Source organism: Megalobrama amblycephala, linkage group LG23 (assembly GCF_018812025.1).
Source record: "Megalobrama amblycephala isolate DHTTF-2021 linkage group LG23, ASM1881202v1, whole genome shotgun sequence".
Lineage (NCBI taxonomy): Eukaryota > Metazoa > Chordata > Actinopteri > Cypriniformes > Xenocyprididae > Megalobrama > Megalobrama amblycephala.
Genome location: NC_063066.1, coordinates 9279186 through 9305860, shown reverse-complemented (window position 1 = coordinate 9305860; position 26675 = coordinate 9279186). Strand labels below are relative to the sequence as shown.

At 37.4% G+C, this 26675-nt stretch overlaps 1 protein-coding gene across 2 annotated transcripts in view; it reads left to right on the top strand.

The window, feature by feature from the left end:
- arhgef6 (Rac/Cdc42 guanine nucleotide exchange factor (GEF) 6) overlaps positions 1-26675 on the top strand; it is a 40218-nt gene that overhangs the window by 2997 nt on the left and 10546 nt on the right. For both annotated transcript variants that reach the window (XM_048177083.1, XM_048177082.1), the window contains exons 3-16: positions 3273-3357; positions 10351-10472; positions 13057-13261; positions 13380-13450; positions 13535-13629; positions 13763-13858; positions 14101-14223; positions 20967-21105; positions 21197-21256; positions 22779-22925; positions 23797-23883; positions 23999-24080; positions 26230-26345; positions 26449-26628. In XM_048177083.1, the coding sequence (XP_048033040.1) occupies positions 3273-3357; positions 10351-10472; positions 13057-13261; positions 13380-13450; positions 13535-13629; positions 13763-13858; positions 14101-14223; positions 20967-21105; positions 21197-21256; positions 22779-22925; positions 23797-23883; positions 23999-24080; positions 26230-26345; positions 26449-26628 (1608 nt within the window). The remainder of the gene's footprint in view (positions 1-3272; positions 3358-10350; positions 10473-13056; positions 13262-13379; positions 13451-13534; positions 13630-13762; positions 13859-14100; positions 14224-20966; positions 21106-21196; positions 21257-22778; positions 22926-23796; positions 23884-23998; positions 24081-26229; positions 26346-26448; positions 26629-26675) is intronic.

The following is a 26675-nucleotide window of genomic DNA, read 5'->3' as shown; positions in this document are numbered from 1 at the left end:
GCCTTAAAATAGCTTGAATGTAACTACCATAGACTAAAAAAAATGGAAAAAAATAGTAAAAAAATAAGTAAAGGTCTTTGCCGATTGCGTCGTTTGGTGTAGTGATCCTGAGGTGGAGCCGCTGTGATTCATGATGTTACACTCTGTTTTTATAGCAACAAATAACTAACTAAAACCATACGTACTGGGAAATCAACCACTTGAACATCTGCGTGATAAGAACTACCTAAAATAACAGAAACCATCTTTGGAAAATAATTATTTGAAGTGTAATTGGATTTTTTTTAGTTTGGCTTGCGTCCCGTTCGATTACATGGAGAGGGTGGCGTTTATGACCTATACTGCAGCCAGCCACTAGGGGGCGATCAAAATGCTTTGGCTTCACTTTAAAGGAACATGCCACTATTTTTGAAAATATACTATACTTTCATTCCGGCGTAATAATCAAGGAACTTTTCTGCTGTAGCATGGGTGCAGCAGGCTCAATGATATTACGCACCGCCTGAAAATAGTCCCCAGCTAGGTAACTTCCAACGTGACCAGCATCAAGTTGGTGTATATACCTGTATCTTTTGAATCGTCTCTCACAAATGTCTCCATGGTTGCAAGGCACGCTCCCAGGTAGTCACGTTGGTTATGCTGACGGAAGTTAGCCTATTTTCCGGTGCTGCGTAATATCATAATATCAAATATCGAAACTTTTTGGTCATTTTTGAGCGAGATGTTAACGGTCTAATCAGATTCAATGATCTATGCTAAGCTGCAGCTAAAAGTGCTAGCGCCAGACCCGGAGATCGGCTGAATGAATTTGAAAACGGTAAAACTCAACTGTTTAACTCTAGGGGAGTTGGAAAATGAGCCTAATTTCAAAAATAGTGGCGTGTTCCTTTAAGGTCGCATGCGACACACTTGAACTCTTCCCCCCTTTGCTTCATTAATGCTGCCTTCACGTGCTATCGGAAATGGAATAATTCCCACTTCTGAAGTCGTGATTACGAACTCATTGCATTCAAGATTCGAAATGGGAGGACGTACATGTGCAGTTTTTACCTAGGAAACTGGTATGTACGATAATTCCGAGAGCATGTGAAGGCAGCATTAGTGTATGTGGAGCAATGAATATGCAAATTAGTCTCCGCCTCCACTCAATCACACCAGCTCGGATTACCTGATCCACTCGGTCAACTTTTGTAAACGCTACACAATGACAAGTGGAAATATTTGTTTTATTCAGCTCTATATGACCACATAACTGATTCAGAAAGAGGCAGAGTGAATTATACAGGGTTGTGTACAAGTCGATGCATTTTATGTATCACATATTTAATGCTTTATGTAACGTCAGACACATAATGGTAATTGATATAATTAGCCTTTTGATTGACTACATTATCAAACAGCTAATAATGTGTTGCTAATGTCACACAAACCGTGTTCCCGTTCACCATCTCCGCGTCAGACAGCGGCCTTCTGAAAATCAGCATCCTTAGAAATGCTTTGAACGTCATAGAAAGTCAGTGGAGAAAAGCTCCGCACATTGACTGGATTGGTTACATGTTTGTGACGGTAGGAAACAGGGCGGTTTCAAAACGCGTTTTTGAGACTGTCTTTGGTACACTGGAGTTTTAAGGAGAAAATACTCAGCAATGGTTTAAAAACAGAAAATGTGGGACAATGCTCTGCAAATTTTAGGACCTACAACAGGAGAGTGAACACTAATAACCAGCTCAATTAGCGCCCATTGCTCATTATCTCAAAATCTCCAAATATCTGCTAATGAATCAAAGTCTGCTAAAGACAATTGGATCAACTCAACTTGAATCTATAAAAGTGTGATGCTGTGATCTTTGGCTAAACTAAGTCTCTCTCAGCAGCACATATGATTGCTTTTCCCCCCTATAATTTGTGGTGATGTTGTAAAGCAGCACTATAAAGCTGGAGATCGCGGGCTGAGGGAGAGAGTAGCTGGGAATGGGGCGTTTATACCAGTTAACATGGAAAAAAAGTGGTAGAAATATGTTAATCGCAATTAATTTTTGAGTTGTTTCTGTCGCAGTTATGCTAGTGTTGTAATTTTGCAGTCTGAATTTGATGATGAAAAGAATGCACTTTTTTTTTCCTTATACTGACATGTCCTTTCTTCGAGAACTGCACGCAAAAACAAAAACTCAGCGGCAGTGTAGTCCGATTCATTAACAGATGATTCGTTTGAACAACTTTTAATGATTCATTTTCACTCAGGAACTGACCCTCCTTTAAGCCTTCATGTCACTTGTACATGTGGCCTGATCTATCAAGTTTTTCATAGGTCTTCATTTACTTTGGAGAAGATCACAAGGACTATTTATTTTTCATGAAAATATGTATATTTTGATCATGTTTTGTATATTGTTATCGTGTTTGCTTATATCATCATATCCGTTTTGAAGAAAGCTCCAGTTTCATGCTCTTTCAAAGGCTCAGTGGGCATATAGTTGATGCAAGTCGTGTGACTGGACAAACAAGCCAGGCGCATAACTTTCACTTCTGCATTTAAAGGAACTGAAAACAAGAAGTATCTTTAGCTTGATATGAGCCATTTTAAATTATTGATGAGAGAGAAATGCAAACTACAATCTATAAACTGAACTGACTGCTGCTGAAGTTGTTTAACTGTTCATCTTGATGCAAATACAAGGACAGACACTTCTTGCATTGCTGTGTAAAATGCTATAATGTTTTATTTAACATGTGAAACCATACCCTTAGCAAGAAAGGGGATAGCTGTCTGTACCCAGTGACTGGCAGGGCTTGTAGACCGAACACCAAACTAGCATCTACATCTAAAAATGTGGGTCACACTAAAGATGATTAGCATAACCATTGAGATTGGTGTAGCGATACATTCATATGGTTTGATGCATCAATCAAATGACTAACAATATGATGCACTGATGCAATGCGTAACAAATGTATATATAACTGGTTGTGTAAAATAGGCATAGAATATATTGTAATATCAATATATCAATCGCAGGCCCCTGAATCTAATCAAATCTTTATCGTATCATATCATATCATTTTTTTGAGGTATCGGCAAATATCATATTGCTGGCTAAGAGAATCAATGTCAGATCGTATCCTGATTAAATGTTCAATATACGCCCCTAGTTATTTCTGTGTAGATAAAACCCGATTCTCCTCTGATTTCTGACCTACTTCTGCTGCTGCTGCTTCTTCTGGCACTGTCATTGGACGGTTTTTCTTGTCTTTGACTTGTCTCTTTCTCTTAGGGATTTGATCCAGAGAGCTTATATACTGGGGAGAACTTCAACAAGGTTCTGTCAACACTCTCAGCAATAAACATCGCCACTCAAGGTAATTCATAATGTTATGCACGTGTGTTCTTTTGATATTCTGTGTCTTTTCTCTTCTTGAGTTCTGTAGCAATCAGCTTTGTCTTGTCATTGGTGAGTTTCTTCTTCCGCCTTAAATGATAGTCGTGTTAACACTTATGAGGGTTTTGCGAGGCAGAGCAGACAGTCTAACAGACGGAATAGTGTGCAAGTCTTGTGTTAAAGACATTTTTAGAAAATTAGCTCCTGCTGGTCACTTATAAACTACCAAGAATGTCTCTGTTTACAAGCAGGATCGCAGGCACTCGGTAATAATCATGTTATGTTGCTAGTGGAAATGAGCCATATCTTTCCTGTTGCATGTTCCCTTAGGACCTGTTGCAACAACTGTCTTCCTTCATCCCACTAGCATCAGCAGCTTTTGTTTTTTTGTTTTTTTTTTAAAGTAGATATAATGATTTGATTCTAAAGGGGTTCAGTAAACATTAGTTCAAGTTCATTTTTAGAAGTATGTGAATATGATTGTGATAGATATCACATCACATGCCCCTGCAAGTTTATCTTTGAGAAATGCACAGTACGCCATGTCAGTCAGTTGAAAAGAGCAGTAAACATGAGATATAAATCACATTTTTCTCAGGATGAGGATGACTGACCTCATGTATTTGCTCTGTGAATGTCAAGAGGTGATTTTTCTGGGGTTGTGCCCGCATTTGTGTCTTTTCAGCTGCAGCTGCTCTCAACTACTGGAGTCAACAGACAGTTGCTTTTTGAAAGGCCTGTCCGGGCGGCTGACTGTATCTGCATAAGCATGCGGAATTCATGAGGCGTAGTTATTCTCAGTTTTTTCTTCCTGGTCATATGTTTCTCACTGTTCCCTGTGGCTGTTGCCTTTATAGGAGAGCGTGTGCTCCTTGTAATTGTGCAAGTGTTCCTCAAGTCCTACAGGACTGCTTCACAGACAGGTTCTTTAAAGGCATAGTTCACCCCTAAAGAAAAATAAATAAATAAATGAAAATAAAAAATATATATATATACAGTGGCATGAAAAAGTATGTGAACCACTTGCAGAATCTGTGAAAATGTGAATAATTTTAAGAAAAAAAAGTGAGATCTTACAAAATGCATGTTATTTTTTATTTAGTACTGTCCTGAGTAAGATATTTTACATAAAAGATGTTTGCGTTTAGTTCACAAGACAAAACAATAGCTGAATTTTTTTAAATGGCCCCATTCAAAAGTTTGTGAACCACTGAATCTCAATACTGTGTGTGGTTACCTGGATGATCTATGACTGTTTTTTTGTTTTGTGATGGTTGTTCATGAGTCCCTTGTTTGTTCTGAGCAGTTAAACTGAGCTCTGTTCTTCCAGGTCCAGGTCCTGCAGATTCTTCAGTTTTCAAGGATTTTTTGCATATTTGAACCCTTTCCTGCAGTGACTATATGATTTTGAGATCCGTCTTTTCACACTGAGGACAACTGAGGGACTCAAACTCAACTATTAAAAAAGGTTCAAACATTCACTGATGCTCTAGAAGGAAACAAGACGCATTAAGAGTCGGGGGTAAAAACTTGAATTTAAATATCAAGGTAAATTGTACTTAATGTTTCTTCCGGGAAACATGCAAGTATCTTCTGTTGCTTCCGAAGGGCAGTACTAAATGAAAAACAACGATATTTAAATATAAGAAAAATTGTGACATCTTCATCCTGTTCAAAGGTTTTCACCCCCCAGCTCTTAATGCATCGTGTTTCCTTCTGGAGCAAAAGTGAATGTTTGAACCTTTTTTAATAGTTGTGTTTGAGTCCCTCAATTGTCCTCAGTGTGAAAAGATGAATCTCAAAATCATTCAGTCACTGCTGGAAAGGGTTAAAATATGCAAAAATGCTTGAAAACTGATGAATCTGCAGGACCTGGAGGATTTTTCTGAAGAACAGAGCTCAGTTTAACTGCTCAGAACAAACAAGAGACTCATGAACAAACATCACAAAACATAAAAACAGTCATGGATCATCAGGTAACCACACACAGTGTTGAGAATCAATGGTTCACAAACTTTTGAATGGGGTTATTTTAATAAATTCAGCTATTGTTTTGTCTTGTGAACTAAACGCAAACTTCTTTTATGTAAAATACCTTACTCAGGACAGTACTAAATAAAAAATAACATGCATTTTATATTATCTCACCTATTTTATTAAAATTATTCACATTTTCACAGATTCTGCAAGTGGTTCACATACTTTTTCATATGAATGAGAGAGAGAGATTATACCATTATAAATATCTTTACATTCATATTTGATAAGTTTTTGCATCTGTACTGAATAAAGGTATTTATTTATTTCAAAAAATTTTTTTAAAGGAAGTTCCCTTCAGAATTAAAATTTCCCAATAATTTACTCACCCCCATGTCACCCAAGATTTTCTTTCTTTCTTTCTTTCTTTCTTTCTTTAGTAGAAAAGAAATTAAGGTTTTTGAGAGAAAACATTCAAGGATTTTTGTCAGTATAGTGGACTTCAACTGTTACCAACTGATTGAAGGTCCAAATTTGCAGCTTCAGTGCAGCTTCAAAGGGCTCTACATGATCCCAGCTGAGGAATAAGGGTCCTATCTAGCGAAATGATCGGTTATTTTCTAAAAAAAAATGTAAAAAATTAAAATTTATATACTTTTTAACCACAAATGCTCGTCTTGCACTAGCTTTGCGATGCGCCACGCATTACATAATCACGTTGGAAAGGTCACATGTGACGTAGGCGATCCAGTGTACAGATCCAGTGTCTACAAAGCGAACGTGCAAAGACTAAGTCAAACTCTTTCTACAAAAAAAGGTAAAACAACGATGTCGGACGATTTTGAAGTTGGAGGAAAAAATGAGATGGAGTTTTTTCGCCCTACTGCGGTACCTCCGCCTACATCATGTGTGACCTTTCCATAATGCGTGGCACATTGCAGAGCTAGTGCAAGATGACCATTTATGGTTAAAAAGTATATAATATATTTATTTATTTATTTTAAGAAATTTGAATTAGAAATCTTTTGTAATATTATAACTGTCTTTACTGACACGTTTGATTCCTTTAATGCATCCTTGCTGAAAAATATTAAAAAGGTAATTCACCAAAAAATGAAAATTCTGTCATTAATTACTCACCCTCATGTCATTCCACACTTATAAGACCTTCGTTCATCTTCGGAACACAAATTAAGATATTTTTGATGAAATCCGAGGGTATCTGATCCACACATAGGCAGTTTGACAATTTGAACCGTTGTCATACGTAGTGAAGTCAGTGCAGGCTTCCTTGTTTATGTCCGAATGCCGGCTCATTATTGGCCATATCCTGTGTCAGCATCACATGCATGCGTCGTGCTGCTCACATTTTTCAGCTTTGGCCAATACTGAGTTGGCATTCGGACGTAAACAAGGAAGCCTACACTGAGTTCACTACGTGTGACAATGGTTAATTTTCTGAAAAAAAAAAAAAAAAAAAAAAAAAATTTATATACTTTTTAACCACAAATGCTCGTCTTACACTAGCTTTGCGATGCGCCACGCATTACATAATCACGTTGGAAAGGTCACATGTGACGTTGGCGATCCAGTGTACAGATCCAGTGTCTACAAAGCGAACATGCAAAGACTAAGTCAAACTCTTTTTACAAAAAAAGGTAAAACAACGATGTCGGACGATTTTGAAGTTGGAGGAAAAAATGAGATGGAGTTTTTCGCCCTACTGCGGTACTTCCGCCTACATCATATGTGACCTTTCCAACGTGATTACATAATGCGTGGCGCATCGCAGAGCTAGTGCAAGATGAGCATTTGTGGTTAAAAAGTATATAATATATTTATTTATTTATTTATTTATTTATTTATTTTAAGAAAATGACAGATCGTTTCACTAGATAAGACCCTTATTCCTCAGCTGGGATCGTGTAGAGCCCTTTGAAGCTGCACTGAAACTCGTTGTACCCCAGTGAAGTCCACTATATGAAGAAAAATCCTGGAAAGTTTTCCTCAAAAACCTTAATTTCTTTTCAACTGAAGAAAGAAAGACAAACATCTTGGATCACATGGGGGTGAGTAATTTATCAGGAAATTTTAATTCTTTGTGAACTAATCCTTTTAATGACCTCAATCTTTTGAATGATAATATATATGCCATTGCCTACAAAAATTGAACCGACTACTAAAATGTGCCATCCACATTAATGAGGCCAAATGCCATTGTTTTTCATGTTTGTGGCATGACCACCCCAATGCACATTCTTTTTTATTTTATGGAAAAAAGAGTGACCACTTTTTTTATTACACGAAAAGTCATTCATGTTTGGATGAATGTTACAGCGAATAAGTTTCAAGAATTTTCATTAGAGTAAAAATAGACTTAGTTATCCAATGGCTTGTTTATCATTCCAAATAACACTCTTATTTATTAATAGAATATTAAAATGTAATCCTGTTTACACATGACCCAACTTTAAATATTTGCAAATAGCTTTGCAAACTCTATATTAAAGTAAGATTAAAGAGATGTGTTAGTTCTTAGGAATGACTCATTAATGAGGGCAGATTAAATGGGGGCAGATTGATTTGACTGGATTTGTGTTAAAATGATCTCTATGATGAAACAGCGAGGGTTTCACTCTGAAGTGTGCTGAAGGCATAGAGAAGATGTTCCCTGGCCTGGCTTTATCTGGATTCTCTGTTGTGTTGGCTGTGGAACGCTTGGAGCAGGTTCACAAACACTGTTTGTACGCAGTGGGTGTTCGGAAAGAGCCTGCCGTGAAATCCAGCAGACGTGCTGAGCTTTTATTGTGTAGATGGAGCGGGCGAGAACAGCGACGTGTGAGTCAGTGAAGAGTCCCAGAGGCCCCTGCAGTGCTGGAGATCTGTCAGGACCCAGAGTGCAGCAAACTGAGCACCTGACTGTTTGCTTCTGTCGCTGCAAACTGCATGCCTCCTCATCCCTAATCTTCCTCTATTTATGAAAGACATATTGCTCATAGCAAATTAATATGGGCAAACATTTGGCATGAAGATGCTTTTTTTTTTTTTTTAATATCTTTATTTATTTATTTATTTTTTCAGGCCTTGCTTTGGGTATACTGGAACACACATTATGTCTGTAGGTTTTGATTTGTCTTTGATAGTTGTCATCATACACTGGAGAGTATGTGTCTGTTTGTTGTGACCCATATGCAAGTGCATTGAGCGTTGGACTATTGGTGGTTTTACTTCACAGAGATGACAGAATTATGTATGGGTGAGTGAGTGCTCTGATTGGATGTTTAAAGATGACAGTGACCTGGCCTGACTTTGGAATACATTTAGAGAGTCTTACAGGCCTTTTGACATATCCTGGATGTAATGCAAAAAAATGGTTTTAAAAAACAATAAATATTTTATATTTTTGTCAAATTATCCAAGCTGGAAAGATTCTATCAGTTGCAATGAACTTTGCACAATTTTTGGCTAATGAAATTTTGGGCTGACAGTCATGTTGTGTTTATAAGTTTAAACATACACTAGCTTTCAAAAGTCTCTTATGTTCATCAAGGCTGCATTTATTTGTGAAATATTATTACAATTTAAAATAACTCCATGACGCCATTCTTCAATGTCACACAATCCTTCAGAAGAAGAAAAAAACATTTCTCATCATTGTCATCATTGTGAAATCAACATTATCAACTATCAGTATCAAGTTGTGCTTAATATGTGGAAACTGAAACTTTTTTCAGGATTCTTTGATGAATAGAAACTTCAAAAGAACAGCATTTATTTGAATTAGAAATCTTTTGTGATATTATAACTGTCTTTACTGAAACGTTTGATTCCTTTAATGCATCCTTGCTGAAAAGTATTAAAAAGGTAATTCACCCAAAAATGAAAATTCTGTCATTAATTACTCACCCTCATGTCGTTCCACACTTATAAGACCTTCGTTCATCTTCGGAACACAAATTAAGATATTTTTGATGAAATCCGAGGGTATCTGATCCACACATAGGCAATTTGACAATTTGAACCGTTGTCATACGTAGTGAAGTCAGTGCAGGCTTCCTTGTTTACGTCAGAATGCCGGCTCATTATTGGCCAGATCCTGTGTCAGCAACACATGCATGCGTCGTGCTGCTCACATTTTTCAGCTTTGGCCAATACTGAGTTGGCATTCGGACGTAAACAAGGAAGCCTGCACTCAGTTCACTACATATGACAACGGTTCAAATTGTTGAATAAAGTCCTTATTTTTGTTTTGTTTTTGCGCACAAAAAGTATTCTCGTCGCTTCGTAACATTAAGGTTGAACCACTAGCGTTGACTACATGTCAAACTACATGTTTTTAACTGCCTTTCTGGATGTCAAAAGGTGCAATGACTTTGCTGCCTATGTGTGGATCAGATACCCCGGATTTCATCAAAAATGTCTTAATTTGTGTTCTGAAGATGAATGTGTAGAATTACGGGTGTAGAACGACATGAGGGTGAGTACTTAATGTCAGAAATTTCATTTTTGGGTGAACTAACCCTTTAATTTCTTTTCAAAAAATCTTAACAACCCCAAACTTTTAAACAGTAGTGTATGTTTGTTAGCTGTGGTTAAATTTGGACACCTCATGACATAATATGATGTGACCATAAATCATACACCATAATGTGGTGAGACATTAAATCATACGGCTTGAAGACATTTCAGTGTCACACTTTATGAAAAATGAAAGATGGCAACATTTGCCAAAGCTACTTCATATTTTATGCATATCATTCACTCATGTTCCAAGTGTTATAAGTGTAACAGGCCATGCTGAACTGATATGTAGTGGCAGTGGTAGTGGACGTTCTGTATATCCATATCAGTAGACCTATAATCCAGTGACCACCCACAGATGTACCGCTCTCTCTTCTCCATGTGAAACATGCTATCAGATACAGACTTCTGTTGTTCTAAACTTTATTCCCTGTCTCTTTTAAAAACATTCTTTTTGTTTTTTCCCTGTATCCAGATTGTACCCCTAATAGATCATGTCCACAGTCCAGTGCCTCTCCTCCTAGCCTGTCAGCCCCTTCACAAGCTGTTCCCACCTTGAAGTCCAGCAGGTCCTTACGGAGACAGTCAAAAGCAGTGGTAAGTATCTATACAGTGCCATAAATGCTGATAACAGTTGGTCTTTTATAACAAGAAAAAGATATTTTGTTTGTAATTAATGTATTTAAAATTTTTCAGTTAATGACATGAACATAACATAGATGACAGATTAATCTTTAAATTCATACCTAGTTTATTAGCTATTCAGATATCTATAAGAAAACTATAAGAAAATCTAGATTTAGGTGAGCTTATTGGGGTCACTTCTACTATATTGCAAAGAAACACATCAAATTATTTAGGAACAACAGTATGCAAATAACCCCAATAAGATGACCAATTACAGCCCATTTTGCATTACATCTAGGAAATAATTTTAATGAGTTGTTTAGATTCACTGCTCTATTATAACAGTATTGTTCTAACCTCATAACCCAATAATAAATTAATAAAATGAATAATAACAATTTTACCACCTAATACCTAAATAGTTTTATTTATAGAGCTGTCGATCGCTTAAAAAAAATTAACTAATTTTACAAGTTTCTGTAATTAATCAAAAATAATCACACCTAACATTGAAATTTGTAATCATTAATTTATTTTCACAGTGAATCTCTTAATTATTGTGAAAACAACCTAAAGACAGTATTTTTATATATATATATATATATATATATATATATATATATATATATATTTTGTATAATTTCAATTAAGAGCAGTAAGTGATTTTCTTTTTGTCTTTTGTTGTTTGATTAACTTTAAAAACACAGACAGTATCTGGTTTATTTGGCTGCTGTCACTTTAAGACACAATGAATGGATCCAGTATACTGATACTGTAGTATACTAATACTGATATTGAACATGCATTTTCTTTCTCTACTGTTTACGTTGATTTAAGACATAACCGGCTATGTTTATTTTAGTTTAGTTTGATTTATAAAGCACATTTGTTGCTTTATTGATTTATAAAGCACAAAACAACAGATGTTGAAGCCAAAGTGCTGTACAAGAAAATAAAAAACAGAATTAAAACACAGCTCTGTGCACAAACGCGTATCTGCCATGTGTTAGATCCATGCTATATTCGAAATCACACCCTATACCTCATTCACTATTCCCTACATTAGTCCACTAATATAGTCCACCTGGAGGAGTGAACGAAAACAAGTGAGTGAATTCGGACACTGAGTGCGCCAGAAGAGCTGTCGCTTTTACATAGTTTGTGCTTGCTGTTTAATAATCATTTGAAAATTAGCAAACTGGCAGGTCCAGTAGTGATGAAAAAAAATTATCTTGAGCTCTGTCATGTAAACTAGCATCAATAAACCTTAATTAAACATTTTAATAATCAAGTGAAAATGAATTCATACCTTTATGATATTACGCTGTAACCACATTGGGAAGTGGATGGATGATTTAGCTGTGGGCACCATCCTCTGGCAAGTAGGGCTTGCTGCAGCCTGCAGTGGATGTCCAACTCCGCCCACATCCAGTGTGACATCTCAAGCCACGCCCGTGATGGGAAGTTCAGATCATTTTACTGACTCGGATCTTTGAATCTCGTTCATAAAAAAATCCCAAAACATCAACTTACGTGACGTTTATCACATTTATAATATGGGAAAAAACTGCAATGCCAAATAATGAGGAACAGAAATTATTTGATTTTTATTTGAAATTACGATTTCCCCCAACCCTCCAACCACTTCACCAGAAATCCAGCTAATTTCCAGCTAATGCAGCTAATTTCATTTGTTAAAGGGTTATTTCTCCCAAAAATGCAAATAATGTAATTTATTGCTCACCCTCATGTCGTTCTACACCTGTAAGACCTTCGTTCATCTTTGGAACACAAATTAAGATATTTTGATTAAATCCGATGGCTCAGTGAGTCCTCTATAGACAGCAATTGTAACTCTCAAGATCCATAAAGGTACTAAAAAGATATTTAATACAGTTCATTTGAGTTCAGTGGTTCTACCTTAATATTATAAAGCGACGAGAATACTTTTTGTGCACCAAAAAATAAAATAATGACTTTTCAACAATATAGTGATGGGCAGATTTCAAAACACTGCTTCGGAGCTTTACAAATCGAATCAGTGATTCAGATCTCCTATTAAACGGCTAAACTGATGAAATCACGTGACTTTGGCGCTCCAAATCACTGATCCGATTCATAAACCTCTGAAGCAGTGTTTTAAAATCGGCCCATCACTGTATTGTTCACTATCACTAATCACTAATTCAATCGATGCGCGGCGCGATTCTCACAGTGCATTATGGATATTCTCTAGCCATTGAGTGTGCTTCGGTTGTATTATTGCAGTGCATTGTGGGATTGAATGAATGCTCTCGGTAATGTCCACTATGGTTTAGGACACCACTACAAATGGCTGTCTAATTTCATCTCGTGAGCCCAATCTCGTCTCGTGAGCTAAGTGTCTCGTCACACCCCTTATCGTGATATATCTATATAACGATATATTGTTACATCCCCATAAGTGCGAGTATGTATAGTTTGTAAGCCATTCATAAAAATCTTATATTAATGAATAGTTTGTTCCCCAGTTTACTGCATACTGAAATTTTTCACCTGTTGCTGTTGTGTCCAGGAAATGTCGGAGAATGGAGGCGGCGGGCAGCTGGTGGTAAAGGCACGCTTCAATTTCAAGCAGAACAATGAGGACGAGCTGTCTTTCAGCAAGGGTGAGCTGATCCATGTCACACGCCAGGAGGAAGGTGGATGGTGGGAGGGAACCCTTAATGGCAAAACCGGCTGGTTCCCTAGCAACTATGTCCGAGAGGTCAAGCCATGTGGTGAGTGGGCAATCCGAGATATTCTCTTACATCTTAGCATTGTTAGAATTTGTCCTAGCAAGCATAATTGAACAAAACACTGACATTCTTATTAAGGTTTCCCTCTATTTTTCCCCAGAGAAACCAATATCACCGAAATCGGTAAAAGGATTTGACGTTCCTCAGCTGACTAAAAATTATTACAATGTGGTGAGTTCTTTTAAACGCATAAACAAATGCCAAGTGGATATGTGAATAAATTTTAAGTTCTCATTTGAATGTTTGTTTTTTTAGGTGGTGCAAGACATCTTGGAGCATGAAAGAGAGTTTGTCAAAGAACTGCAGGCGGTACTTAGCTGCTACCTGCGGCCTCTACAGACCAGTGACAAGTAAGAGGAAAACACAATCATCACCATGGCATCAGGGACCCTTTGATATCAAAGCCGATTGACATTTTAGGGAACTGGGTCAGTCAATGAAAACCCATGCGCACAATGACTCTTCTGTCTTCTCTCCCTGTAGGCTCGCTAGTGCGGACTGCTCCAGTCTGAATGGGAATTTAGAGGACATCCTCACTTTCCAACAGGGACTGTGTCTTGCCTTAGAGGAGTGCTCCAAGTAAGAGCTGTATTTTAGTCTTTATAGAGCATATTGACAACTCAAATGATTCTCTATTAAAGTCATACTTTTGGATGATACAGCACCATCTGGTGGTGGCTTTGTGTCTTGTATTTGTAATGTGTCCACGTTTATGCTATACCATTTCAAAACCTGAGGTATTTGACATTAAGTAAAAGTTAATGCATAATGTGTGTATGAAAGCAATTATCAGGGCTGATCCATGTATTTTTGCCTTGTAGGATGCCAGAGGGCCAGCAACGCATTGGCGGCTGTTACCTGAACCTGATGTGTCAGATCAGAACACTGTACTTGTCCTACTGCTCCAGCCATCCCTCTGCAGTGTGTGTGCTGACTGATCACAGGTCAGTGTCTACTCAGTGACTCATAGTTGTCATCATTTTTTTTTTTTTTTTTTTTTTAAGATGTTAAAGGGTTAGTTAACCCAATGAAAATTCTGTCATTTACTCACCCTCATGTCATTCCAAACCGCATAAGACTTTTCATTCACTTTCATCTTCTTTGAAACACAGATAGTTTTAATGAAACCTGAGAGATTTCATTCCCTTCCTTGAAAGTCCATTACACCAAAACTTTAAAGCTTCAACAGGTACATTGTAAAATAAACTCAAATTAAGTCATTAAAACAATGACTTACTGCCACCTACTGGTGGTTTTAGTTTAATATTTAAAAGTATCACTTAGTTTTTACCATCATTGCATTTTTCTCTATTTAATATGTTTTATTTAAAACATTATTTACTTTATAAAGGTAAAAAATGCACTGGAAAATCAATTTAAGGGCTCAAATATTAGAGGTTGCTCATTCAAAACAAAGGCGTAGCTTGATGACGCCTTGATTTCACGTAATCTTGGGAGATGTTGTCTTCACATCTACAGCCGGTGGAACAGAATCAGGACGGGACTCATGTTCATGGATGAGATAATTAACGTTAATGTAGTATGAAGCAGAGCAGGGCTGAGTGCTGTGCGAGCAGAAACGAGGTCGTTGAAGCGATTGCTAATGAGAGACGAGCACGACACATGTCTCGAGAGCAGTGGAGCTTTTCTTATGCCGCAGTCGCCGTTTCTTTTTCCGGTCATTCATATGTGGGGTAAAGCAGCACTGTTTTATCATATTAGATACATTTGTGTGTCGAACGTTGTTATTGTGCTACTCTCTGCGTTCACTCGGCGGCTACTATGAGACACTTGTTGCACACTGCAGTAAGCTAGATCGATGTTAGTCATGGTGAAGCATGGTACTCGCTGTAAATCAAGAAAACGATATTTGAACAATAAAACTTACTGTGATGAGCTGTATAACATAATTAGTTTTCTGTCGATGAATGTATCCAAACAGTTGCTCACCTGTCTAATGAAACATAATATATTAAAGCGTCTTTGGTGTTTCCATGGTTTCTACAAATTAAAACCGGAAACCGAGGGTAACGCGGGTATGATGTCATTGATAAGCGACGCACGGACACGTCCCGAGTCCTGGTTAAAATTGCTTATTTCTCTGGATTTAAACATTCTTGGAAGCGTTTGTTTATAATGTAAGTACACAGGTCAACAAAATATATAACACTGTTCTAGTGGTTTTTGGATATTTTAATCTAGAAATTTTACATATTGTGCCTTTAATGCAAAAGGTGTGACTGCAGTCTAAGGCTGGTTTCACACTGCACACGTAAGCAGAGCGTAAGCAGCGCATATTTTTTTCAGCACCCACGTTAACAGATTAGAGCATTCACACTGCACACAGAGGCGGCAGTGCGTCGCAGGAGCAGATGCTTAGGCTGAATTAAAGTCACAGTGAATTGTTCTTGATCAAAATTGACCTGATTAACAAGAAAAATACCAAATTTCACCATAAAATCGTGTGAAATATGTGTTTCACAGTCACCATATGACATTCAGCATTGTGAAAAAATAAATAAAATACACAACAACACATCACTGCCAGGAGTTTTTGCCCAAACTTCAAAGCCCTGTTTAAATGATTAAAACTACGGGCATATTAACTTTAAGACTACTTTTATCATATAAACTACCTACAGTGGGTATGGAAAGTATTCAGACCCCCTTAAATTTTACACTCTTTGTTATATTGTAGCCATTTGCTAAAATCATTTAAGTTCATTTTTTTTCCCTCATTAATGTACACACAGCACCCCATATTGACTGAAAAACACAGAATTGTTGACATTTTTGCAGATTTATTAAAAAAAGAAAAACTGAAATATCACATGGTCCTAAGTATTCAGACCCTTTGCTGTGACACTCATATATTTAACTCGGGTGCTGTCCATTTCTTCTGTTCATCCTTGAGATGGTTCTACACCTTAATTTGAGTCCAGCTGTGTTTGATTATACTGATTGGACTTGATTAGGAAAGCCACACACCTGTCTATATAAGACCTTACAGCTCACAGTGCATGTCAGAGCAAATGAGAATCATGAGGTCAAAGGAACTGCCTGAAGAGCTCAGAGACAGAATTGTGGCAAGGCACAGATCTGGCCAAGGTTACAAAAAAAATTCTGCTGCACTTAAGGTTCCTAAGAGCACAGTGGCCTCCATAATCCTTAGATGGAAGACGTTTGGGATGACCAGAACCCTTCCTAGAGCTGGCCGTCCGGCCAAACTGAGCTATCGGGGGAGAAGAGCCTTGGTGAGAGAGGTAAAGAAGAACCCAAAGATCACTGTGGCTGAGCTCCAGAGATGCAGTCAGGAGATGGGAGAAAGTTGTAGAAAGTCAACCATCACTGCAGCCCTCCACCAGTCAGGGCTTTATGGCAGAGTGGCCCGACGGAAGCCTCTCCTCAGTGCAAGACACATGAAAGCCCATATGGAGTTTGCTAAAAAACACCTGAAGGACTCCAAGATGGTGAGAAATAAGATTCTCTGGTCTGATTAGACCAAGATAGAACTTTTTGGCCTTAATTCTAAGCGGTATGTGTGGAGAAAACCAGGCACTGCTCATCACCTGTCCAATACAGTCCCAACAGTGAAGCATGGTGGTGGCAGCATCATGCTGTGGGGGTGTTTTTCAGCTGCAGGGACAGGACGACTGGTTGCAATCGAGGGAAAGATGAATGTGGCCAAGTACAGGGATATCCTGGACGAAAACCTTCTCCAGAGTGCTCAGGACCTCAGACTGGGCCGAAGGTTTATCTTCCAACAAGACAATGACCCTAAGCAGACAGCTAAATTAATGGAGTGGCTTCACAACAACTCCGTGACTGTTCTTGAATGGCCCAGCCAGAGCCCTGACTTAAACCCAATTGAGCATCTCTGGAGAGACCTAAAAATGGCTGTCCACCAACGTTTACCATCCAACCTGACAGAACTGGAGAGGATCTGCAAGGAGGAATGGCAGAGGATCCCCAAATCCAGGTGTGAAAAACTTTTTTGCATCTTTCCCAAAAAGACTCATGGCTGTATTAGATCAAAAGGGTGCTTCTACTAAATACTGAGCAAAGAGTCTGAATACTTAGGACCATGTGATATTTCAGTTTTTCTTTTTTAATAAATCTGCAAAAATGTCAACAATTCTGTGTTTTTCTGTCAGTATGGGGTGCTGTGTGTACATTAATGAGGAAAAAAAATGAACTTAAAAGATTTTAGCAAATGGCTGCAATATAACAAAGAGTGAAAAATTTAAGGGGGTCTGAATACTTTCCGTACCCACTGTATATACAGCATGTTCTATGCGTATGTGTGTGGGACAGAGGGGAACACGTTTGCATCGCAGCAGAGCATGCTCCCCATCATAAATCAAAGCACAGGGCAGACAGAGGTCAGAGGAGAACACCGGAAAATGTGACAATGGTTGATACTCTACTGTATTTGCAGTACACATGCCGCGGTTCAGCTGTGCGTGACAAATGCTGCCAGTGTGAAAGCATAATGGGCGCGTGCTGCTCCCCCTTTGCATACGGACAGCTTCTGCGCTGCCTAAGCACTGCTTGCGCATCCAGTGTGAAACAGGCGTAAGTGGAAGAGAGGCCGTACGCAAAAAGATGTTAAATGGCTCAGGTGGTATGCCACAAAAAAATTTGGGAACTACTGATCTAGAGGCAGTCATATTCAAATGCATTTGCCCATGTGACTTTACAGATTCCACTATTTCCAAATGGGGTTTTGGAGCTTAGTTCAAAATAAAAAATAAAAAAAATTGGACATTTTAAGCTATGACGTTTGCAGGATGTTTTAATGGTACAAAGACTTTTTAAATGTCAAAAAACCCCTTTTTAATTTATGCTTTTATTCACATATAAACCGATCAATGCACATACAGAGCACATCAAATATGGTAAAAGGAAGCTCAAACACAATGATGCACAAGGACTAATGAGGTTTGTTCTTTTTCCTGTCATATTTTATGTGCTTTATGTGTTGATCAACTATGGAAAATATCATCACATTATTTTCAATGTTAGGGGTTTAAAGTGGTAATTTTGAAATTCTTTTTAGAGTCATTTTGTTTCAAAAATGCATGTCGCAAAATGTGAAGTATTAGTGTAAAGTCTGAATTGTAGTACAAAGAGGTTATAATTCATAAGAGTGATTTGTGGGTGAAAAAAATACTGAAAAAAATGCCACAAAATATTTTGTCTTCAATCAGATTTTCATTTATTCACATGTATATTTATTCATCTCAAGTGTGAATTGTTTTTATCTGATATTAATATAAATACTTCCTCCTATTCCAAATTAATGTGCCATTTATAGGTTGACTTCCCAAAAGTTGTAAAACTGTGGCTCTGTGACGCTTACAAAATATTTCTGTTTGTTTGACGCTAGTGGCACAGAAATTACACTGCCATTGGGTCAAAATATACAGTAAATTGTTTTCTGGAGTATAAAGATGAACCACCAGGTGTCACCACAAGGCTTTGATTCTCCAATGTCACATTGAGCTGAGTGACTAAACAAGCAAATCTCCCTTGTGTCTTTACATATAACACTCTTGCCCTATTTCCATTTCAAGGTATTTTTTTTTCTTTGGTTTGTACTTGTAAACTTCACAGGTATTCATAAATGTCTGAGCCACATTTTACACACTTCCTGTATGATGAACTACAATAAGGTTTCTGTCAGTTTTCTCCTTCCACCTCAGAACGCTCCACGACAGAAGGAGAGAGTGAAAAGGCATGCCTCATACACACAGGAAATAGCACTAAACGAACAGGATATCTATAGCTGTGGTTATGCTGATGGAGGCAGAAGACACACTTTTGATTGTTTGCTCACTTGCATATCACAGCAGCATTGTTGCAGCATTTTCCATTGTTCGATCATGTACTCAAGGCATGTGTTCAGATGATTCATCTTTAGTCTAATTTTATTTTATCACAATGTAGCATCATGTGATGTTTTTTCTTCAAACCCATTCTGTCACCTTCCCCATAACATTTGTGATTGTTTATATGAGAATGCATAGTTGACATGATTGCAGATTGATTAAATCTCTTTTTTTTTAATTTACAGTATATAACTTGGGTATATATATAAATATATACCTAAAAAATATATATATATATATATATATATATATATATATATATATATTATTAAATAAAATGTATATTTTGCATCATGTAACTTTATTTTGGAAACTGGAAACTGGAATTTTTTTAATTCTTCTAGAAGCGCATTTGTGAAGTCAGGCAGTGATGTTGGTGAGAATGCCTGGCTCGCAGTCTCCGCTCTAATTCATCCCAAAGGTGTTGAGGTCAGGCTAGTCAAGTTCCTCCACACCAAACTCGCTCATCCATGTCTTTATGGACCTTGCTTTGTGCACTGGTGCGCAGTCATGTTGGATCAGGAAGGGGCCATCCCCAAACTGTTCCCACAAAGTTATGAGCATGAAATTGTCCAAAATGTCATGGTATGCTGAAGCATTAAGAGTTCCTTTCACTGGAACTAAGGGGCCAAGCCCAACCCCTGAAAAACAAGCCTACGCCATAATCCTCCCTCCACCAAACTTTACACTTGGCACAATGCATTCAGGCAAGTACCGTTCTCCTGGTAACTGCCAAACCCAGACTCATCCATCGGATTGTCAGACAGAGAAGCGTGGTTCGTCACTCCAGAGAACACGTCTCCACTGCTCTAGAGTCCAGTGGCGGCGTGCTTTACACCACTGCATCCGACGCTTGGCATTGCACTTGGTGATGTAAGGCTTGGGTGCAGCTGCTCAGCCATGGTAACCCATTCCATAAAGCTCTCTATGCACTGTTGTTGAGCTAATCTGAAGGCTACACAAACTTTGGAGGTCTGTAGCTATTGATTCTGCACAAAGTCACTGTGCGCCTCAGCATGTGCTGACCCCGCTCTGATTTTACGTGGCCAACCACTTCGTGGCTGAGCTGTTGTTCCCAATTGCTTCCACTTTGTTATAATACCACTAACAGTTGATCGTGGAATATTTAGTAGTGAGGAAATTTCACGAATGGACTTATTGCACAGGTGGCAAACTATCAGGGTACCACGCTTGAATTCACTGAGCTGTATGTTTTTGAAAGAAGTTTATGTTGACCAAGGCTGCATTTATTTTATCAAAAATACCATAATAATGATAATATTCTCAAATATTGCTATAGTTTATTCCTGTGATTTCAAAGCTGAACTTTCAGCATCATTACTCTTCAGTGTCACATGATCCTTCAGAAATCATTCTAAACATTTCTTTGTCTTTACATTATCATCAATGTTGAAATCAGTTGTGTTGCTTAATATTTTTGTGGAAACTATGATCATGTGTTTCAGGATTTTTTTTTTTAATAGGAAGTTTAAAAATCGGCATTTATTTGCACTTGATGTCTTTTGTAATATTATAAATGTCTTTACTGTCACTTTTTTTTATCAATTTAATACATCCTTGCTGAATAAAAATATTAATTTCTTTAAACAAAATCGTACTGACCCTAAACGTTTGAACTGTAGTGTACATTTATATGTAATAATTGAGTTTTGAGCAATTAATAAATTGTCCAGATATTCAAATTCTGTTTTCGACATTGATGTGCTGATCATAATTCTCTAGAAAGGGCAAATAAATCAGATTCAAATAAATAAATAAAAACACTGTTTTTCCAGTGAGGAGTTGGACAAGTTCATGGAGAGTCAGGGTGCCAGTGCTCCTGGTATTCTGACCCTGACCACCAGCCTGAGCAAACCCTTCATGAGGCTCGACAAGTATCCCACCCTCCTGCAGGAACTTGAGCGACATGTGGAGGTAACGGAAAGCTGCTAAGGTCATGGATGGCTTTGAGTATTTTCATAAGTTGTAATATAATATTTACAGATTCTCTCTTTTTTTCTTGTAGGAGGCGCATCCAGATTACAGTGATATTCTCAAAGCAACAGTTGCTTTTAAAAATCTTGTGGTATGTCACAGTTCTCTGTCATATTTGCCTTTTAATCTTAGTGTTTTGTGGCAACCAAAGCCATTTTGACTTTTGACTTCTCATTGTTTTGACCAATGTGAGCAGTTTCCTGTCATGGTGCAAAACATTTGAGTCTTTTCTCTCTAATTCTCTCTTACCCTCATGTCTAAACCGCACAGCAGGTTCACTTTACAGGTTGGAAGAGATGTTGCTGTTACATGAAATGTAAAGGTTAAAGTTTACAAGAGTGTCTCTATAAGATAAAAAAAGAAAGACTGAGGGAAGATGAGTCATTCCTTAGATATGGCCTTTCAGGTCAGACGTCTTGGCATAGAAAATTATAGTAGTAGGTGATTTCTTTACTCGTTGAGTTCTGTGGAACAGTTTCATGGTGGTTTTTTTTTTTTTTTTTTTTTTCAGTTCCTTTTTGTTTTTTTTTGTTTTTTTCTGACAGGTAAGGGAGAGTCCCATGTTCATAGTTTATATCTCTCTAGTGGAGGTGTCATGTAGATTTGGTCTTCCCCACTTTACCTATATTTTCTCAGTTACCTAATTGCTGGTGAGATGATTTGCGTACTTTATTGTAAGTCGCTGTGATGATACAGCATCAGTTAGGAACATGAACGTAATGCATTGCCTTGAAATGTGGAGAAGTGACCGCCTACTCCAAAATGACCATTTAAGATCATATATTTTTTTTAATGTTCCAAGTTATTGTGGAATAAAACGTTTTTGAATATATTTGTACATTAGAGACTAAAAATCATTAGGCATTAAACTTTGACATTTAAAAACATTGTAACCCACGATTTATCAGTTTATTGCTTATTAGAAACTATTAACATCTAAACTAAAACAATATTTTATACATGCGCTACTGTTAGAGTTTAGGGTCAGTAATTTAAAAATCTAAAAATTAAAAAAAAAAAAAAAAGAATTAATACTTGTATTCAGCAAGAATGCATTACATTATACATTACGTGCATTAAATACATTACATTTATAATGTTGCAACTGTTTTCAGCTTTTATAAGAAATGTTTCTTGAGCCAAATCAGTACATTAGAATGATTTATGAAGGATCATGCGACACCGAAGACTAGAAAACGTTAATTTTTAATTGTAATAATATTTCACAATATTACTGACTTTCTGTATCACTGTATTATTGTTTAGATTAAAAAAAGGAGTTGTCTTTCAAAAAAAAATCTTACTGATCCCAAACTTTTGAATTGTTGTGTATTCTGGATTCTCTTCTCTTATTCATTTATTGAGACATTTTTCAGAAAATTATGAACATTATGTCAACGTTTTATACTTTAGTGTTATTTAAGTGCAGAGGGTAACTAATTTTAGACTTGGTGTGAATCAGTCTTCTTTTCTATTACATTTTTTATTACATTTATTACATTCTATTTACATTTTCACTATGTGTTTCCCTTGACTCATACTATGAAATGCAAAACATTAAAGGTATCCCATTAATTCTTGTTTCACTGACTTGATCTGTTTGTGTATTCCAGACTCAGTGTCAAGATCTGCGAAAAAGAAAAAACCTAGAGTTGCAGATCTTGTCGGAGCCAGTGCGGGGCTGGGAGGGAGACAGCATTAAGTCACTGGGTCAGGTGGTCTACATGTCACAGGTCCACATGCAGAGCAGCTCAAATGAGGTGAGATAGTGGGTGAGAACTAAGAAGTAACAGTCTGGCGTCGAAACCTGTTGCTCTCACAGCAGTGTGGTTTGTCACTTTTTATTTTGTGCAAAATGCACGTTAGGCGTTTTTTGTCATGTTGGCACGATGTCGAAATAAACTGAAGTGGCTGGAGTGATTTATTTTATAAAGATTAATTGAAATGTTCTGCAAAACAGGGCTGTTTAGAATAGAAGTGCCGATCAGGGCCTTTTAAACATAATGGCCAGATCTACACCCATATTTTGGTTTATGTCAGTTTGTTTAGCTAATCAATGGAAAATGTTTAAGTGTCAACAGCTCAAATCCCCCTGCAAAGGTTTGCATCTGTGGTCACTGAATGCGCTATTAACTTGAACCTCAACCCCCTCTGATTCTAGTTAATGGAAACAGTGTAGCGTTTGAAGGGTCTGGTAGAGGCCACTGATAACATCAGGAGGGCTTAGCTGAAGGAAAAATAGTAGGACGATGAAAGTATTTTACTTACTAAAATCATTAGAAATGAATTCCCTCCAATTCTGTTCAATGTATTCCCTTTCTCTTTTTTTTCTCTTTTGCTTAGCTGAAATTTATCTTGGTTTGCTAGAAACAAGGTACGATATTTGTTGATCGTGAAGTAATCAATGTAGCAAAAAAAAAAAAAAAAGCAGTTCACCAATCCAAAATCGTGTGTAACATAGAGACATTTGATGTTTGTGTTTGTTTGCTGTAAAGGTGCTGTAACGCCATTCACCTGCATCTGTGCCATGAACAACGTGATTGTTTTAAGTAGTGGTAATAAATGTAATTTGTGCAGAAGTTCTGAATGTAATATAATGTGCATTTGTGGGGTTTTTTTTTTTTCCTCTAGGAAAAAGAAGAGCGATACTTCATGCTGTTTCCCAATGTGTTAGTCATGCTGTCTGCCAGCCCAAGAATGAGTGGTTTCATTTACCAGGTGAGTGTTTGTTCTCTTTCCTGTTCTTATTTTTATCCATGTACATAATCAAGCATCTGTTATTTATGAAAGTGAAGCGCAGTGCTCTCATTTGTGTCACGCTCTCGTCTCATAGGGGCGTCTGCCACTGACAGGAACCACTGTAACCAAACATCTAGAAGATGCAGACACAGGCCATTATGCCTTTGAGATCACAGGTTTGTTTCAGTCCATGTAAACATAGTTTAGTGGGGTGTCTTTTTTGAGAGGTGCATTCAGCTGTCATTATAGCTGCATTTTTATAACAACAGGCAACAATGTAGTTTAACAAGTAATCTATAGTTTAATCTAACGAGCATGTGCAGGTGATTTATTATAGGAGTAGTTCACCCAAAAAATAAGTATTGTCACCATTTGCTCATCTTCATGTCCTTTCAAACGTTCCCCTGTGGAGCACAAAACAAGGAATTTGAAGATTTTTTTTTTTTTTATAAGAACATTTTAAGGATTTTTTTTTTTTTTTTTTTAAAGAATTTAATACAAGAAGGATGTATTAAAGCAGAACTAAGTAACTTTTTTTTACCTTCATAAATAGTTTTCTAAGTCCTTACGATGGTTAATTGACTTGTAATGGTGTGTTTGAGGCGAGCACTAACCCCCTCTGGCACGTCTACGCCAGAAAACAGCACTTGCAAGTTGAGCTGCGCCGACCCGACACAATCTCGCCTCATGTTCTCGTTCACGTGAGAGTGACAAAATGCTTTACGGTAATTCAAAAACAATGTATATATTATGACGAATTTTGAAAATTACCCACCTCCATCGAGATTTCTTGTACTGTATTTGCAAAACTACTGCGCTGGTGAGCGTTGTAGTCGTTGTAGTCCAGAGCTGCGCTTTGAGTATTTACGACAGTGTGATTCACTGAAGGAACCTGTAGGGGGAGCTTCGCAATATCTTACTGAGTTCCGCTTTAAATTGATCAAAAGTAAATACATGTCAACCACATTCACATTCAGCAGTATACGGTTGTCAGTCCTGATTTTGAGTCCTTAATACGGTTTACATTCACACAAATTTTCAGGTCTCACAACCCCATGCGTGAATGAACGCACGCTGCATGAATGTATTCGGACTGAACAACTAGTTGTCATGTCACAGTTGCTTCAGTAACTTAGATATGAGCTGTGTGTCGTCTGAAGGTATCTCCACCGGAGCTGCTCCCGTCAGTTTTGTGTTATATGTGCTCCGTTCTCCACACAGATATAAAAGCTGCTGTCAGTTAATGAAGATTTGACGGATGAACTCACAGCTCAATTGGACACTTGTCATATCAAAAGTGATAAGGCTTAGGATGTAGGAAAGGTGTAATTTGAGCGGCCCCTAAAGTAATAATTAACAATTTTTACAATGGAAGTGATTCAATCAAAAACCGACTTTAGCTCGATAATAATTTTCCTGTTGTCACTTTGAAGCTGCTTTGAAACAATGTGTATTGTGAAAAGCGCTATATAAATGAAAATGAAGATGACTTGACTTTTCAGTTTTATGGATGTTGCCATCTTTAATATTACTTTGGTCATTGTCGCTATGGTTACTGATAAGAGAATATGGGATTGACTCCCATTGCACATTCATACAGATGGTATTCGAGATGCTACTGTAAGTTGATGTGTGAACGGGACATTTCGAGACTCATACCTGTAAGTAAATGAGGTTGTCAATCCCAAAATCTGACAATGTGAATGTAGCTATATAATACAAATGATTTTTATTTCAAATAAATGCTGTTCTTTTCGACTTCCACAAAAAGTTTCCACAAAAATATTAGGCAGCACAACTTTTTTCAATAATAATAATAATAATAAATGTTTCTTGAGCACCAATCAGCATTGCCATTAAATGAATAAATTATATTTGAAAATATTTTAGTCTTGAAAACTGTCTTTGTAAAAAAACAAATTTTGCAGTAGGCTACTACTGTTTTACTGTATTTTTGATGAAATAAATTTAGCCAGCATATGAGACTTTTGAACAAAAGTGTATATTTGGTTTGTGCTTGCACGAAGCTGTTTTTTTAATTGGAAATTTCTAAACAAAATTTAGCCTAAGCCAGGATTAGGCCTTAGTTCAATCAGGGCATTTACGTACCTTTTTTATAAATGTTCACTAGAAAAAAAACATTACTGGTGTGCATCTTGAGACAAAACAATGGCTCTGACATATTTTAAGAAATGTCAAAACCGATCAAACATGTATTTTAGTCTAGGACTAGCTTAAGCCTTGTCTGTGAAACCGGGGGGTATACCTTGTTCTCATTGTATCTTCCCTTTGGCAGTTGATGTTTTGGTTGTTTGTTTTTTTTAGGGGGAACAATAGATCGCACCATGGTGTTCTGCAGTAGTTTACAGGAGCAGCTGGAGTGGTTAGAACATCTTCATGCTTACACCAAGGAAGGAAGTCCAGTAGGAACAATAGTGAAGGTAATAAGAACCCATTGTCGCCATTTTTTTTTTTGCCCCCTCTCCATCAGTCTCAGTGATGCACTCCTACAGGTGAATTGTTATTTTCTTGTGTGTTTTGCAGAGTGTTGATGGTAAGCCTTCAACCATGACTGGTACGTCATCCCACCACTTGCACGGTTTCGGTACTCCTGTGGCTAACCGAGGACCTCTTGAACCCCCCAAGATCACAAAGCCCTGGTCTTTAAGCTGCCTAAGACCAGCGCCGCCCCTCAAGCCCTCCGCTGCTCTGGGCTATAAAGAGGTATGCTGTCTGGAAAATAGTCATAAGAGATCTTGAGTGGGAGCGTA